The 16,049-nt window shown below is 34.3% G+C and overlaps 2 protein-coding genes across 2 annotated transcripts; both read right to left on the bottom strand.

The window, feature by feature from the left end:
• Window positions 1–2,203: 2,203 nt before the first annotated feature.
• Window positions 2,204–7,118, bottom strand: LOC149153087 (putative 1-Cys peroxiredoxin). The gene is made up of 4 exons (XM_089443694.1): window positions 7,064–7,118; window positions 3,729–3,940; window positions 3,209–3,433; window positions 2,204–2,332 (listed from the first exon to the last, which is right to left on the bottom strand). Exons 1-4 carry the CDS (start codon window positions 7,116–7,118, stop codon window positions 2,204–2,206), a joined length of 621 nt encoding a protein of 206 aa, XP_089299820.1.
• A 4,602-nt stretch (window positions 7,119–11,720) lies between these two features.
• On the bottom strand, window positions 11,721–14,212 carry LOC149153086 (GDSL esterase/lipase At5g33370-like). The gene is made up of 5 exons (XM_089438802.1): window positions 14,176–14,212; window positions 12,917–13,044; window positions 12,579–12,821; window positions 12,179–12,431; window positions 11,721–12,099 (listed from the first exon to the last, which is right to left on the bottom strand). The coding sequence occupies exons 1-5, from the start codon at window positions 14,195–14,197 to the stop codon at window positions 11,873–11,875; spliced, it is 873 nt and encodes a 290-aa protein (XP_089294928.1). The 5' UTR covers window positions 14,198–14,212; the 3' UTR covers window positions 11,721–11,872.
• Between the last annotated feature and the right edge of the window lie 1,837 nt (window positions 14,213–16,049).

Genomic DNA, 16,049 nt, shown 5'->3' with positions numbered 1-16,049 from the left:
ATATCATGTAATATCGGGGATTCATCCTATGTATCAGAACGTATCATGTAATATCGGGGATTCATCTAGTACGAGACCCCGCCTCAAAATGCAACGGGACGACAATAACGCAATCGCAATTATTTTCACTGGCTGCTTTTACACTGCGTGCAAGTTTTCACGAAACTGTCGTTATTTTATTTGAACAGGAATCATTCTACAATTCATGTTTAATGTTATACGAGTCTTCATGCCAGGTAACTGAAATTCATTTAAATGAAAACTACATCAAACAGCGAAAGATTCCACCAGCATTTAAAGTTCTTTTCTTAACCTAATTTTTGAAATGTGTTAATTTCACATATTATACTTCGGTGCAGAATCCACAATTTCGTAAATTCGAAAGGACTTTGAAATATATCGAGGATTCACTGTGTGAGCTGATTTCATGGTAGTTATACGTACCAAAAAATTATGCAACTCTGAAGCTTGGTTACGATTGTTCTGCGCGTGAAGATTAATTATTCCTCACTTAAGTGCGCTAAAGTAGACCACATTTCGTGGTTCAAGTTTAAAATGTTTTTATTAGAATAGTTAAAAAGAATAATATAAATCGTATAAATACATATTATTAGTTTTTGTCATTTCGCAATGGTATGGGATAATAATAATCGAAATTTTGGAGTTAGTATTAGTTCAATTGTTTTTAGGCAAAGTTTTTAAGTCAATACTTCATTTTATATATATTTTACACTGCATTTTATTTTCGCAGTCTTATTTGGCCTCTTCAAAAATGTAGTTTGCAGTTTGCATGAGAGAAAACAACTTTACTTGCTTTCCTTAGGCCTAAAATGAAAGCAAAATTGTAGTTTGCAGTTTACATGAGAGAAAACGACTTTACTTGCCTGCATTAGGCCTAAAATGAAAGCAAAAGCATTTGTTAAGATGAAAAAATGATGCAAGAACCTGTCTGCCCTCTGCCTGTGCGAGTTCTGGAATGATGAAAGAACCTGTGCCTCCACGCCTCTGCGAGTTCTTGAACGATTAAAGAACTTGTGCCTCTGCGAGTGGAACAAGAACAAGAACCTGTTCGACATTTGTCTGCGCGAGTTCTTGTCACTCCTCTCTATAGCAGCGAATGACGGTTCTTTTGTCTGAGCGGCGTATGATGGTTCTTTTGTCCAAACTGTTCAACTTAATTGGAATAAGCTATACGCTGACAGGCACTATATGCTGACAGGAAACACACAGACACACCACTATTTTGTTCACTTTGTTCATTCTATTTGTTTGGTGACTATTCTGTCGCACAAACTTCAACCAACACAAATGTTTTGTTCAAAGCCTTAATTCAAAGGGAAGCTTAGGGTTTGAATTTCATTTATGCTTTCAAGCAAGAAAGCTTCTATTTCTTCTATTTCTGCAATTTTGAAAAAATGGTTCTATTTCTTCTTGCAAAGCTTCTTGTGTTACAAGAAATTACAATGCATGAAAACATACAGGATCACAATGAAAATATACAACATAGAGGATAAGATTTGAATACCTTTTGAGTACACTATATTCATTGCCTAGAAGATAACTAATTTGAATGTAAGTAGACTATATTCATTGCCAATGAATGTGAATTCTGAATTATGTACATTTTCAGTCTACGCTATGCCATGATTCCTCCTGTGCTCTTGAGGTGAGATCCTTATGAGCTTCCAAATGGTGAAAAATGGTAATTTGTAGACTCGAATATGAAAGCCCCAAGGTTCAGGTAATGCCAGTGTTAGGCCTAAATTAGCAATTGAATAAGAGGAGAGACAACCCTAAAACAAAACTAATTCAAGTTTAAAAGAAATTGTTAAGAAATTGTTCCAATTGAGTGAGTGAGTACTAGCGCTACCTTTTCTTGGATGTCTTCAAAACAGTACAGTTGCTGAGACACCGCAGGCCTGCATTCAGTTATAGCCGCAACATCATACATATTGCGGAAGCGAGGGGAGAAGGACCCTTCATTTCAGACCCGAGAGAATCATAAATAAGTTAATTCTCTTCAGCTGAGACCTACGAGCAACCTGAAGGCAGAGTTGTGCCCTCGGCCTGCATATTCCATGATAAGCTGAGACCTGCGAGCAACCTGAAGGCAGAGTTGCGGCCCTCGGCTTCCATATTCGATGATAATGACGTTGATTGAACTCAGAGCACCACAATAAGCTTTGTTCCGGCTCTCCTTAGTTCATAAGTGGATAAGCAGATTGGGTTGCTTACAGCGAGGGCGATAATGGCAATGCGACAGACAACTTACAACGAATGCAATAATGGAAATGCGAGCAAGACAACTCGTTGGTCTTGCTGAAGTTGATACCTGGGCATAGAAATCACAGAGTTAAAGCAGATTTGACATGTTACACTATCCATGCATGCAGCGAATGATTTATGTGCACAAGTGTTATGCTCTAGAAAAACATGCAGCAAATAAATTATGTGCACAGGTGTTATGCTCTGGAAAAACATGATAATTTGACACGGATCAGGTATTCTGCTCGATGAACCCTTTTACGTATATATGGCCACGAGACGATTTACCAAGCTCGTTTCTTCGCCTTCGCTAAGAACTCATAGCTGGCTGCAACAAGTTCGGCGAAGACAGATCCAGGTTCTTGCGATCTCGTTGGAATCAACCTTTTCCATTGGTGCTCGCTGTTAAGAACAAACTACTAAAATTATACATGTACATGTAGTGATCGACTTTCTGCTTGATCATCGAAAATAAAATGTTTTTTTAACTTTGTGGGTTCCTCCAGACACGAAGAGTTCAGGTCTTTACCTGGAGGTGGATTTGCGGATACAACATGCTCCATTTTTTCAAAAACGAAGTTGATCATGAAACAAAAGGTACATATTTTCAAAACGATGGATCATTCTACAGATTGAATCGCTGGAAACCACATCTCCCCCACTCTTCCCCACAGAATAAAGGGTTTGTACTGCTATCTATATAGTTAGCATGTTCGAATTCCGGATTTTAATTGGATATCTAGATAAAAATTTCAATTTAAAAAAAACATAGATAATATATATTTTAAACACATTTGAGATAATATATATCTTAAACATTTTCTTCCTTTAATAATTATGATTTTGGCTATATTCTTTTTAATTTATTTTAAATTTTAAATAACTTCTTACTATAGATAATAAAAAAAGAGCACTAAACTAGTGAAAGTTGTACAAGCCAAACATAATCTTTGCTAGATGGGAGGTTGATCGTCTCATATCCCTGTGGGAACTTCTGTTTTTCCACCTCGTTTTTTACAGAGGCTGATATCATCACACGTTCACCCACTTTCCAATTTGCAGGGGTGGCAATAGGATGCTTAGCTACCAATTGAAGAGAATCCAATACACGTAGCACTTCATCAAAATTTCTTCCTGTTGTGCCCGCGTACAGGAAACTCAAATTCAACTGCTTCAAAACATGTCACCGCCATTGAAACATCAATACTCAAAACATGAATATGAATATGAAATAGATAGATAATAGGTTAATTTTCACACACCCTTTTATTTGCACCAATAATATGAAAGACTTTGGAGGGCAATGGGAATTTCTCATGATCATCGTGTCTCGCATGCCGGATCTTTCACTATTTCATGTTTTTCCTGAAAGCGGGCTAATCCCTATGTTGTGCGGAGCTGAGCATCTTGTATTCACTGGGGTACCCACCCTCTGCAAGAGCCTTGTGCAGTAAACCCCCTACGAGCGGATCGTCCGTCATTGTCAAATTTAGTAGTCCCCGTGAAGCTCTCAAGAAGAAGGGTAGTCTTCTGCGTAGGCATGGCATTTTCAGTCTTTGTCTGTTCTCGTGATCATCACATGAGAGCCCAAGAAGTTTTACCCCACGCCTTTCAGATTCATCAACGTAGTGAGCGATCTTTGCCAACTCAGTAGTACAGATGGGTGTAAAATCCACTGCAATCAAAATTTTAGCAGTTAGAATGGCTCCACTTGCTTACCCAATCACCAGGATTCACCCATTACATTGTTGGTTCACTCTCATGCTACTAACCACCGAGTCATTTATTACTCATCAGAGGAGAGCAATTCACACGCTGCTCATCCACACGGCTAAATCGTACACTGCAACGAAGTAAACTAGCTCTGGATCTTAGGGACAGGAACTGCCTACACTCACTGCTACTCCTGCATCTGGATCGACTTAAACCACCTCTGCTACTGGAAAAACAACTCGCTCTATTGCCTTAGCCCTAGCTTCTTATGCCTACGCTACCTATGTCGCTATTAGTTCACCTGCTTAAACCACTGCTGGGTCAACTGATTCAACAAGGTAAACAACTGGATCAGTGACTCCTCATTGCATTTGATCCACTCCTCCTGATCGCTATGGTTCTGTGCTGTGAGACCCTTGCCCGTACCTGTCTAAGCTATAGGACCTACCTATATGAGCTAGGAGAGTTGTACGAAGTATAGAAGCTGTTTAGTTAGATTATGACTAGTTCAACGCTCAAGCCCCGCTTCCGGTTCAAGGCAAGACTAGTTTCCATGCAACCTCCCTAGGAGAGTTGTACGAAGTATAGAAGCTGCTTAGTTAGATTATGACTAGTTCAATTCTCAAGCCCCGCTTCCGGTTCAAGGCAAGACTAGTTTCCATGCAACCTCCCTTGTTAAAAATAAAAATCTAATTTCAAGATGAAGGTTAAGCCAGATATTGATGTATGAGATCTTTATTCTATTTTTTCGTAACTTTAAATTTATGATTTTTATTTAAGGAGAAACGCACATTCTTATTTAATAAGTCAACTTAAGTAACAACATTAAAGTAGAGGTGGAGATATGATCTAGTTCATGTTATTAGTTTTAAAACATAGACAATGGTGATAATTAGTGAATATTAACCACTTTCGTTATGATATGATTTTTATTTAAGGAGAAATGCACATTCTTATTTATTAAGTCAACTTAAGTAACAACATTAAAGTAGAGGTGGTGATATGATCTAGTTCATGTTATTAGTTTTAAAACATAGACCATGGCGATAATTAGTGAATATTAACCACTTTCGTTTTAATGTGAATATTGTTGGTTGATGGTTAATGTCTAAAGGAAGGTACCTTGGTTGACCATATTTTTATGGTTAAGTATGGTTCTGAGATGAGAGAAATATAAGTTTTTATTTCTTTTATATATATATATATATATATATATATATATATATAACATACCTTATGTTTGGTGGTGTACCAATGGAAATCCAGACTAGAAACATAATATTAGAGCTTAAGTCCATGTAAATAGTTTAGACTAGATAACAAAAACAAAGAGATAAAAATGTCTAAAATAATGTAACAAGATATCAACTAATCTATATATATCCTCATGCTAGGCTGCAACTATTATATATAGTCAAAAAGAAAATAAAATACATCTATTTTGATGGGGGGTCAACCTAGATGGTGTTAGGAACATCACCCTCGTCATGAGAGGTAGAGAACTTGAGGTCTTCCAACTTTTTGGCAAAGATCAAACGTTGTCAATCAACTTATTTGTATGATTTTTCTTTTTGTTAATGCACAAGAGGATTTCTTGATGGGTTTCCAAGCATTGTACTTAGAATTTCCCCATGATTGTTTTCAACTGCTAGTAGATGTTCATAGTATGCATATATCTTGTTTTTCTAGTCCTAGTATTCCTGGTGTTTGATAGCTATACACTAACCTCTTCTTCCACTTATGCGTCAATGATCAATCATTGTTCAATTCTAGCCTCCTTTTTTGAATTTGCAATTTCTTTGTGAATTTGAGTAGGAATTTCCCTAACATACATTATAGTTGACCTCTCTATCAAGAACTAGGCCCTTGATATACATAAAAATTGATGACTTTCTCTCCCTATTTGACTATGAGAGCATGCCATATGGACCATGATTGATAGAGAGTTGACTGAGAACATTGAGACTAGAAGAAGGAGGGTACTAAATCAAAAGGAACCAAACGGACATCTACTTGAGGTACAAGAAGATAGATGAGAGACAAAAGGCCAATGCAGGGGAGAGAGAATGAAAAACCTCCTCATTGAAAACATCAAAATAAGCTCTCTAGAAACCACCAACTATAAAATACAAGGATAGAATGAGAAAAGAAGGATTCCAGTGAAATAATAAAATAAACGTTGAGTGTCAATTAAAATATGGGGGGTGTTTACAAAGAGGGGAGAAACCTAAAAAAAGGCCCAAAAGTATGAACACATTATTGAAGCACTAAGAAAAAATTACCAAATAGGGAAGAAGAAACTAAGAAAAGTAACTAGACAAAAATACTATGAAACAAACTCTAACTTGAGACCAAAGTTGTGAAGCGAAGACTTGAATTTAAAAGCAAATACCTAAGATGACCATCTTGTCGATGTTTTCGGAGACACAAAAGAAGGCAGCTACCTCTAATCATTTCCTTCTAACCCCTTTTTAATTATGTTCATAGTGCCAAGCAGAGGTTACCTTCTTTTCGGAGTGCCCCTAGCACAAAAAATAAAAATTCATGAGAATAGTGAAGTTTTAGATGGTAGAGAAACATTTTCTCTCGATCCAATATACAAAATATATACATATAATTCCAATAGCCTAGGAGGGGTGATTCCTAACTAAGATTCTCTAGAATGTTTTTTATTTACTTACAAGAGCTCTTGTCATGGCTATGAATTTAATGGTACAGTATCCGTGAGATTATGAACCTAAGTTAAGTTAGTTGTTGTTGTGATGCAAAAATCAACAACCATATCCAATGATAATACTATCCACATGCATCAGGAGGCATGAAATGCCAAATTGAGGTGTATATTATCACTAGTGTATAACGTCACCATCCTCCACTACCCATTCCCATCACATCGCATTAATATGCCTTTGATCAATCATGAACACAGTCTTTGTGGGAACCCCTCTCTCTCTCTCTCTCTCTCTCTCTCTCTCTCTCTATATATATATATATATATATATATATCACGATTGTCGTTACACTAAAACCCGCAGGTGTTAGTAAACAGACACATTGCTAGTGTTAAGCACATGCCACGAAATACACGGGAGCGTTGGATCAACACCGCCATTAACGGGGAGCGCAACAATCTCCCCCATCAATGCGAGCTAGGTGTGTTTTGAACTTGAGACCTTTGGCTCTTGATACCACTTGTTGTAACCACGATTACCGTTACACCAAAACCCGCAGGTGTTAGTAAACAGACACATCGCTAGTGTTAAGCACATGCCACGAAACACACGGGAGCATTGGATTAACACCATCATTAACGGGGAGCGCAACAATTATCACTAGTGTATAACATCACCATCCTCCACTACCCATTCCCATCACATCGCATTAATATGCCTATGATCAATCATGAACACAATCTTTGTGGGAACCCCTCTCTCTCTCTCTCTCTCTCTCTCTCTCTCTCTCTATATATATATATATATATATATATATACATATATCCTAAACACAATAATGGATACTAAAAAATTACATTCACTATTTCCTCAAATATTATAGTTACCTTGATAGGCATGTCTATTTTGAAATAGGGCTTCCAAAATTTTAATTTAATTATCAATAATTATTAGATAGGTGGTAGAGATTTAACATCTAGGGATTATTTTAGAATATTCATAATAATATACACGTCCAAAATAATTATGCTCTTTTTATTTTTTTAAATTAACTTTTTTGTATTTAAATATTTATATTTACAAATAATTTATTACTAACCATTTATAATTATTATTATTTATGTTTTCATTCCAAGCAACAAATCATTTGAAATTTACTTATTTTAGATTTAAATAAATTAAATTTTTAAGCAATAACTCGTATGTCAATACCAAGTTATATGAGAGTGCTAAATAACTCCCTAAGAAACATCATTGTCTAAAATAGGAGCTACTCTAGGTATTGGAAAACTTGAGAAAAGAACCCCCAATTACAAACAAAATTGGTAGGAATGTCAATATTACATTATATGAAAATCCCAAGAACACCCCTAAGAAATTTCATTCTCCAAAGGAGAAGCTACTCTATTCAGGGTAGGTAGAGAAATAGAGGATTCACAAACCGAATTCAACGAAGAAGTAGTGGACAAAGTAGCCGAGACATGTTGAGGTGCTTCCCTTTAACATCATAGACCCTTAATTTCATCATCGTTAACTTTATATACCCCTCATACTTTCTATGGTGGAGGTTAAAGTAAAGTGAATATTGACGTGATCGTGTAAATTATAGGATTGGCCAACAACTTTCATAATTTCTATCGTGGAGGTTAAAGTAACCGAATGTTGACGTGATCGTCTAAATCGTAGGATTCACCAACAACTTCCCTAGATTCTCACTACCCATTCACCTCAGAAAAAACCATGACTTTGGTGGAAGGAAAACTTGTCTTCTTGCTACACCCGACTTCATGCCAATGTTAATGAACCAAAACCCAACGGACAAGGTGTTATCCAAATTCCACGTGCCAAGGAGACTCACACAAAACCCAACGAACAAGCTGTTATCCAATTCCACGTGCCAACGAGAGTTCCATGTGAGACAATAATTTCGGTAACATCGTGCAGGGATCTGTATTCCAACCCTAAATTTCTTGTGTAGTCTAACAAGGTCGAGGAGTTGGTCGAGGAGTTGCTCAGAAAGTTATAGAAATTTTAGTTATATTTAGAGAAAATCTTGCAAGGATTTTTGTAAATCCAAGTTATAGTTGTTAAACTTCAAAATTTTATGTGTCTTAAACATTTTTGATGGCGCTGAATCCGTTTCTACCATTAAAAACATGATTCAAACACTGCCTCTATAAGATTTTTTGAAATTTTTTTTGCTTGGATTCCGACCACTTTTGACCGTCCAAGCAATTCCTCAGCCTCATTAAACGACTCCTAAATTTATTCTCAGGTCAAACCATTAAAACCTTACCTTTCCATTTTATCCACACGTGTGATACTCCGATCATCCCATTTCCTTTAATGAAGAGCAATTTAATAACTGGCATTTATTCTCATATCAAGCCATTAAAACCTTTCCTTTCCATTTTATCCACACGTGTAATACCGATCTTCCCATTTCCTTCAATGAAGAGCAATTTAATAACTTACTTCTACCCTCGTGTCGGACGTGAATCAAGTTGACCTAACAAGCACCCTAATGGCGATTGATAAGGCAACCAAATGTATCATGAATAGATTTATGGGATAAGATGGAGCGGGGTGTTTCGTTCACCGCCAAAGTTCCTTATGGTATGTGGACCTCTTGTGCTGCAAAGGAGTCCATTAGGATGTTGTGGACTCGTAGCACATAAAAGGATAGAACTTTTGGAAGGGAGACCAGGCCAACCCATATTTTCTTTTATATGGATTGGAGTGTTATTTATATAGAATTGTCTAAATTTATATGTCTGAATATATAATGATAGGTTAATATTAGTGTCATTAAGAATTACAGTCAAGTCACACATTAAATTGGTGTATACAATTATTGGTTAATATTAGTGTCATTAAGAATTATATTATTATTTAATTTTAAGGTTACGGTCAAGTCAACATCAAATTGGTGTATGAGACTTTTTTGTTTGTGGGATAAGGAACTCACTTTCAAGGCATACATATTCTACCTCCTCTTTTTTTACAAAGCATACATACTCTACCTCCTCTGATTTGAACCTGTGATCTCTTAAAAGAATACACATGTTCTTAACCATTAAAGCTTACAAATATACAACATTTTGACAAAACTAATTCCTTTAAATAGAACATTTAATTCCATTTTAAATAGAACATTTAATTGCATTTGATTATTAGAAATTGTGTTTAGTCTTTTAAAAAATATTAATTTATATATGAAAATAAAAGTGAGAAAATTTCACTCATATAAAGGTGAAGGTAAAAGTGGAAATAGGGATAGTGACATATATTGAGCAAAATAGATGTTTTTCGTGCCTGGGCTAGGCCCTACAACGAGTAAAAAACGAGGGAAGGGATCTTTCCTTCCTATCTCCACTACTAGCAAACCAACGGATCCCAAAGAATAATTAAAAAACCTTATAACGCACTTTGAATCCGTGGTTGACTTATGATGGGGTGAACGATATCCCTATCAAACAAAGAACGATAGGGAAGTGGTCTTTCCTAGCCCATGGTAATCGGTGAAACCATAGAATATTTTGGGTGGTCCCGGCAATATCGGTGGTTCTTTATTTTTAAGGTTATATATATAAAAGTTATAACTAAAAACAACATTATTTTCAAATTTATATAAAAAAAATTACCATTAATTTTTTCTAGTCACTGTTTTTTATATATAATAATAATTAAAAGTTATGAAAATTTGCTTAATAATCTTTAAAGTATAATCCAAAAGATGATATATAATATAATATATTAATTTTTAAAGTATAATCCAAAACATGATATATAATATAATATATTAATTTTTAAAGTATAATCCAAACGATGACCCTCAATACTTAAATCTTTAAAGTATTAACAATTTATATATATATATAAAATAATTAAAAATTATATAAAATTAAAATATTAATATTAATATTTTCTTTTCTTTTCTAAAATAAATCAAACTAAACAATTTATTTAAAAATAAAAATAAAAAATTATTTTTAGAATATTTATTTCTTTATTAAAGTAAATATGTATTATATTTTATAGGAAAATTAACATATCATTAAAAACAGAAACTTAAATTTCATGAGTATACATATATTCTATAAATTATATATTTAAAAAATTTATTCAATTTTTCACATTTTATTTTTTTAATTTTTTTTATATCAATCAAATTTGTATGGAAATTTGTGTGACGAACATTTAAAGTTAGATTTATTATATTTTCTTAAATAGATAGCCAGATTTATTTAAAATTAGATTTATTATATTTTTTTAAATAGATAACCATATTAATTTAAAGGCAATTTAATATGGGTAAAGTTTTTACATTAATTTAATTGAATGATGACTTATGAGTGAAGTGTTCTAATTAAAGAACTCCTTTCCGAAAACCTATACAGAAAGTTTCTTAAATCAATTCAAAACTTCTTGAAATAAGGTCAATTTTCCTTGCTATTACTAATCTCTAGAATCTACAACAATCTTCTTCCCTATAATGATAAGGTTGAGATTTGAACTTTGAATTACTTAATCTACATAATATTTTATATTACAATTATCACCGATTAAATTAATTACCCCTATCTCCAATTAAATTAATATATATATATATATATTTATTAAATATAAAATAAATTTCAAAATATTTTTATTAAATTTAAATAACTACAAATTTAATAAATTATAAAAATAATATTTGAAAATTTAAATATAAATATATTTAAAATTAAAAGATCTTTACAAAATTGTCGCTTAAATAAAAACATTATATTCCATTTATACCATCATGTTCACAGCATCACATACCAGGAAATTACATTCTCTTCTGTTCTAAATCCACGTGACATCATACTCAAAACATCACATGCCATGATACTTAAAACATCACAGAATAAAAGTTATATATATAAACTACTTGCATAAGCATTAAACACAATTTAATTATAATTATAAGTATATAAACTATTAAGCACACTAAGGCACCGAGTTTCCACTGAGTCTTGTATAATCTGACTTCACTGATCAAACATATCATTCGTCCGGTCGTAAAGCTTAGCCCAACTGTAGTTTTGGAGAAAAAAGAAGAACAACATTAAACAAAAACACAGTTACTCCTATTCCTATTGATCAGACACTGTTACTCCTATTATTCAGAAGGGAAGAACGAGGGATTATTTTCAAACTGCTCAACCCATCCCGACCTTTCGCTATCAGCTGTCCTCTCAGACATTGAGTCCCATCATGGTACTGAGATTCACAGGACTTATATCGGAAGAGGGACCATTTATAAAACGGCCAGCGATCACCCTGCACGCTCTCTCCGATGGATGGTAGGAATCCCAAAACGTATAGGCACTCCTGTTGTGGCACAGATTTGATAGCGAAGTACACAACCCTATACCATTGAAACGGCCTTGCCCACAGCAAGCGTCTCTCGCGTTCTCGAATCCTGGAAAGTAGTACACCATTCAATACACGATCTGGAGATGATGGAAAATAATTAGCTGGCTAATAAATTTAGATATTACCGTATGCTTGAGGGTTGGATACCAATTCCATGCCGACTGAGAAGCTATCGGCAAATGTATAAATGTGGCCGCCAAATTGAGTATTGAGCTGATTCACTGTAGTCCTTAACTGCGAGTTAAACAAGGTTGAGGCATGCTGTAGAGTGGGATCGCACTCGCCATTGCGACTTCTCATGGCCCGCTCTGCAGGAGAACATCCCATTGGCCCTACACCCGTCACCATAATCCTCCGTGCTCCTAACTCGTGCAGTGTCTGCTTCCAAACTTTCCAATTAGACATACCTTCCAAATTTTCAGAAGGGTTGTTTTCTTTTTACATATCTATAACTATTTAAAAAATAAAACCATTGACTGTATATAAACACAACCCAATTAAAACACATATATAATTAACAATTACCGCCAACTGCTTCTTATACTCTGAAATGATAAACTGGGTGTAAGCGGGCAAGGAGAACTCGCGTGATCTCAAAGAGAAAGGAAGGAGGTAATAGTTGTTCACGTAATCGTTTCCTCCCAGAGTAATGCTCACTGGACTTCTCGCAACCAGCCTGTTCACTGCAGGACGTCCAATTATCGCTGCAACTCGGTTCTGATATTCTCTGAAATATGCAAGCTGCAGTGGCATTCTGATAATATCAACCTGTAAACAATATTAGACCCAACTACATCAGTACTCGTTCCTTTCGCACGTTGGGGATCAAATGAATGAAAATTATCCATTAAAGTCGATCATACAAATTGTATCCCTGTATCGTTCAGAATCCCGACGCCTGCAGACGCGAAGTTCGCTCCCCGAAGTAAGTTGTTGCCACGGAGGGAAGGATCGAGATAGGGCATCACAGATTCCACCCCTAGCATCTCGCCTGCAGTACATAACATCACCTTTATCATCGTTACTTCTCATGTATATTGTTTTCTGAGGTCACTAAGCCTTCTTTTCATTTCAACAACGGCAGCATCCTGAGTAAATCTTTGAGTGATCAGAATTAAGAGTGCAAGGTTGGTTCACAACAAAACTGCAAGTCATGATTATAACATCACCTTTTATACTATTTTCATCTCTTCCTTTCTTGTGGACCATGTTATTTTTAATATTATTTGAAAGATAATAATTTCGATAAAGTTTAAAATCATTATAATAAATATCAGTTATCATAATTTAATTTATTATATATATAAAATTATTATTTATTTTTAAAATATATTTTATAAAAGTATATATATATTAATGACTCAAACACATGTTTTTAACCATTAACCATTAAATTCATTCAATCTGTATAATAATAATTTAAATGGAAAATTATAATCATCTCTTCAACCAATTACAATAATCCTAAATAATATTTAAAATAATGTTATATATCAATATAAAAATAATATTTATTATCTTTTGGAGCAGGAATAATGATTGGATGGGAATTTCGGCTTTGGAGTAGACTTCTACAGATTTACATGGTTATTTTTAGGAATGCACTGTGAGATTTGTAGAAACTTAATCTCATAAGGTGTAGTAGTTAGACATTTAATATATATAATTAATGATTATTATTATTATCCAATTTTAAAGTTGACCAAGCTAAACATCAAATTGGTATATAAAATTCTCTTATTTGTAAGACAAGAGATCCACTTCTCATAATAATTTAACTACTAAACTTAAAAATATATATATATGAAATTTTCAAAATTAAAAAATTTATATTTAGCAACGATTTGAAAGTGTTATATATCGAAATTTAAGATAAATCCATGACAACTTAAAAATATATATATATATATATGAAATTTTCAAAATTAAAAAATATATATTTAGCAACGATTTGAAAGTGTTATATATCGAAATTTAAGATAAATCCATGACAACGTATCCAAAAATGTCAAGTTGATTTACGCTTGAATGATTTTTTTCAGATTTAAGCTAAATGAAGCAGATGGATGATGAATATTGACTTATTTAAGCTAAATGAAGCAGATGGATGATGAATACTGACTTATAATATCGGGAATGTTCATTCCGTTGGAAAAGCGTCCGGTAGGGCGATGGGTGACATAATCGATACCATAAGGTCTCCTGTTTGCTTGCGCGGTCGTCGTAAGATAATTGTTGTTACCACTATCCACGAGAGAATCCCCAAAAACAAAGAAAGCTGGCCGCGTCGACTGTGCAGATATAAGTTGACCATACCTGCAACTGGACACGAACATGGAAACCAGCAGAACCACAACAACATCAACAAAACATGAACCGAGCATTTCCATTGTTACCCTACTCCCAAGCATCTATACCAGCATGACCACGATGATCACAGACCAGGAACAAGATGGATATATATAATATATATCCAGCAACCAGATTAATGACCGCTTTCGCAGTCTTTGTAGAGCATTCATGTACCTTAAATAAATCGCCTCCAAGAAAGTGCAAGGGTTGTTCCCCATTAAAAATATGACCATGAAATTAGAAGCTGCAATCACGTGGGTCGGGGAGTAAAATGATCAGGAATAGCCATCAGCTAATATCTCTACGACACTGCATTCATATATTATTGTTGCTGTCAGTCGGCGCATTTACGTCAATAACTGGGAATACTTAAAACGCATTTAAGACAACGAATTTTTACTCGTAAACATTTAAACGGGAGTAATTTAATAATGTATACAGATTTTTCTTTTATCAATTTAAAATAAAACAAAATCCTGAACAAATTTTAACGCATTTTGAAAGTTATAGTAATGAAAAGAGGAGTTTGTGATTTTAGTGGAGTTTGTGGTGTTGGTGGAAAAATTTGAGGTGAAATTTTGATTTGTATTATTTAAATTAATTTTTTGGCTGTATATATAGGTTATTCTGAAAATGTTAGGGCATTTCCATGGTGCAGAAATTACCTATTACATTTATACACTTATGATTTCAATAAATTCATACTTGATTTGAGAGAAATTAAACCCAGAAAACTTCCAAAAAAAATCACACTAAAAACTAAGCAATAAAACCGTATATCTTAAAAAATTGGCCCAACTTCCGTTTTAAATATTAGGTGAAAATAAGATCGATTTGCTACGAAATTTAGCCTAATTGAAAGTCCTACAACAACAGGTCTGGAATTAAAATTAACAGCCAGCTTGATTCCAGAGCTGAAACCGGCGTACATACATAAAATTATTACTCCGACGTACAGAAAACAAACTGTCGAAATTCGAAATTCGTGGGAAGGGAATTAAGTGCAGCGAGTCAGGACCATATGCAGGTTCCTATTCTATCATACCGTATCATGTAATATCCGGGATTCATCAAGTGCCAGACCCCACCTCCAAATGCAATGGGACAACAATAAAACAAATCGCAATTACCTGCACTTGCTGCTTTTACACTGCGTGCAAGTTTTCACGAAGCTGCGATTCATTGTTTTATTTGAGCAGGAATCACTGTACATTCCTTCATTAATGTTATACGAGTCTTTAAGCCAGGAGTTAACTGAAATTGATTTAAATGAAAACTACATCAAACAGATAAAGATTCCACCAGCATTTATATGTACCACAGAATATGCAACTAGAGAAGCCTTTATCATAGAGAAGCCTGGTTACGATTGTTGCGCCTGTGAAGATTATTTATGCACAGTGTGCGCAAAAGAAGATCACATTCATTTGCTTAAAATGACATGAATAACTGTCCTTGCTTTTCATTAAATAATACTAATTTCTACGCATGAGTCACCACTATGAAGTTTAGGTTACTGTAAAGTTTATTGATTAATAAGGTGAAAACAAGTAATTGTTATAAATGTATATTTTTCTTTTTAATGTTTTTTTACACCGTCGAAGACCTGCGATATTTTACACATCAACTCACGGGGTTTGCAAG

The sequence above is a fragment of the Pinus tabuliformis genome, chromosome 9 (genome assembly GCF_031772625.1).
Source record: "Pinus tabuliformis cultivar Carrire ecotype Pingquan chromosome 9, CPIR1, whole genome shotgun sequence".
NCBI lineage: Eukaryota > Viridiplantae > Streptophyta > Pinopsida > Pinales > Pinaceae > Pinus > Pinus tabuliformis.
The sequence above is the reverse complement of the archived record's forward strand: the minus strand, read 5'-3'. Positions and strand labels throughout refer to the sequence as shown.

Coding starts and splice junctions, on each gene's coding strand:
- LOC149153087 (XM_089443694.1), bottom strand. CDS start 7,118: ATGGGGGAGATTGTTGCGCTCCCCGTTAATGGCGGTGTTGATCCAACG. Junction 3,941..7,063: donor TGTTGATCCAACGCTCCCGT/GTATTTCGTGGC, acceptor TTTTGATTGCAG/TGGATTTTACACCCATCTGT. Junction 2,333..3,208: donor TCCCATCTAGCAAAGATTAT/GTTTGGCTTGTA, acceptor TTCTATGCCCAG/GTATCAACTTCAGCAAGACC.
- LOC149153086 (XM_089438802.1), bottom strand. CDS start 14,197: ATGAACATTCCCGATATTATAA. Junction 13,045..14,175: donor GAACATTCCCGATATTATAA/GTCAGTATTCAT, acceptor TATGTACTGCAG/GCGAGATGCTAGGGGTGGAA. Junction 12,822..12,916: donor ACGATACAGGGATACAATTT/GTATGATCGACT, acceptor TATTGTTTACAG/GTTGATATTATCAGAATGCC.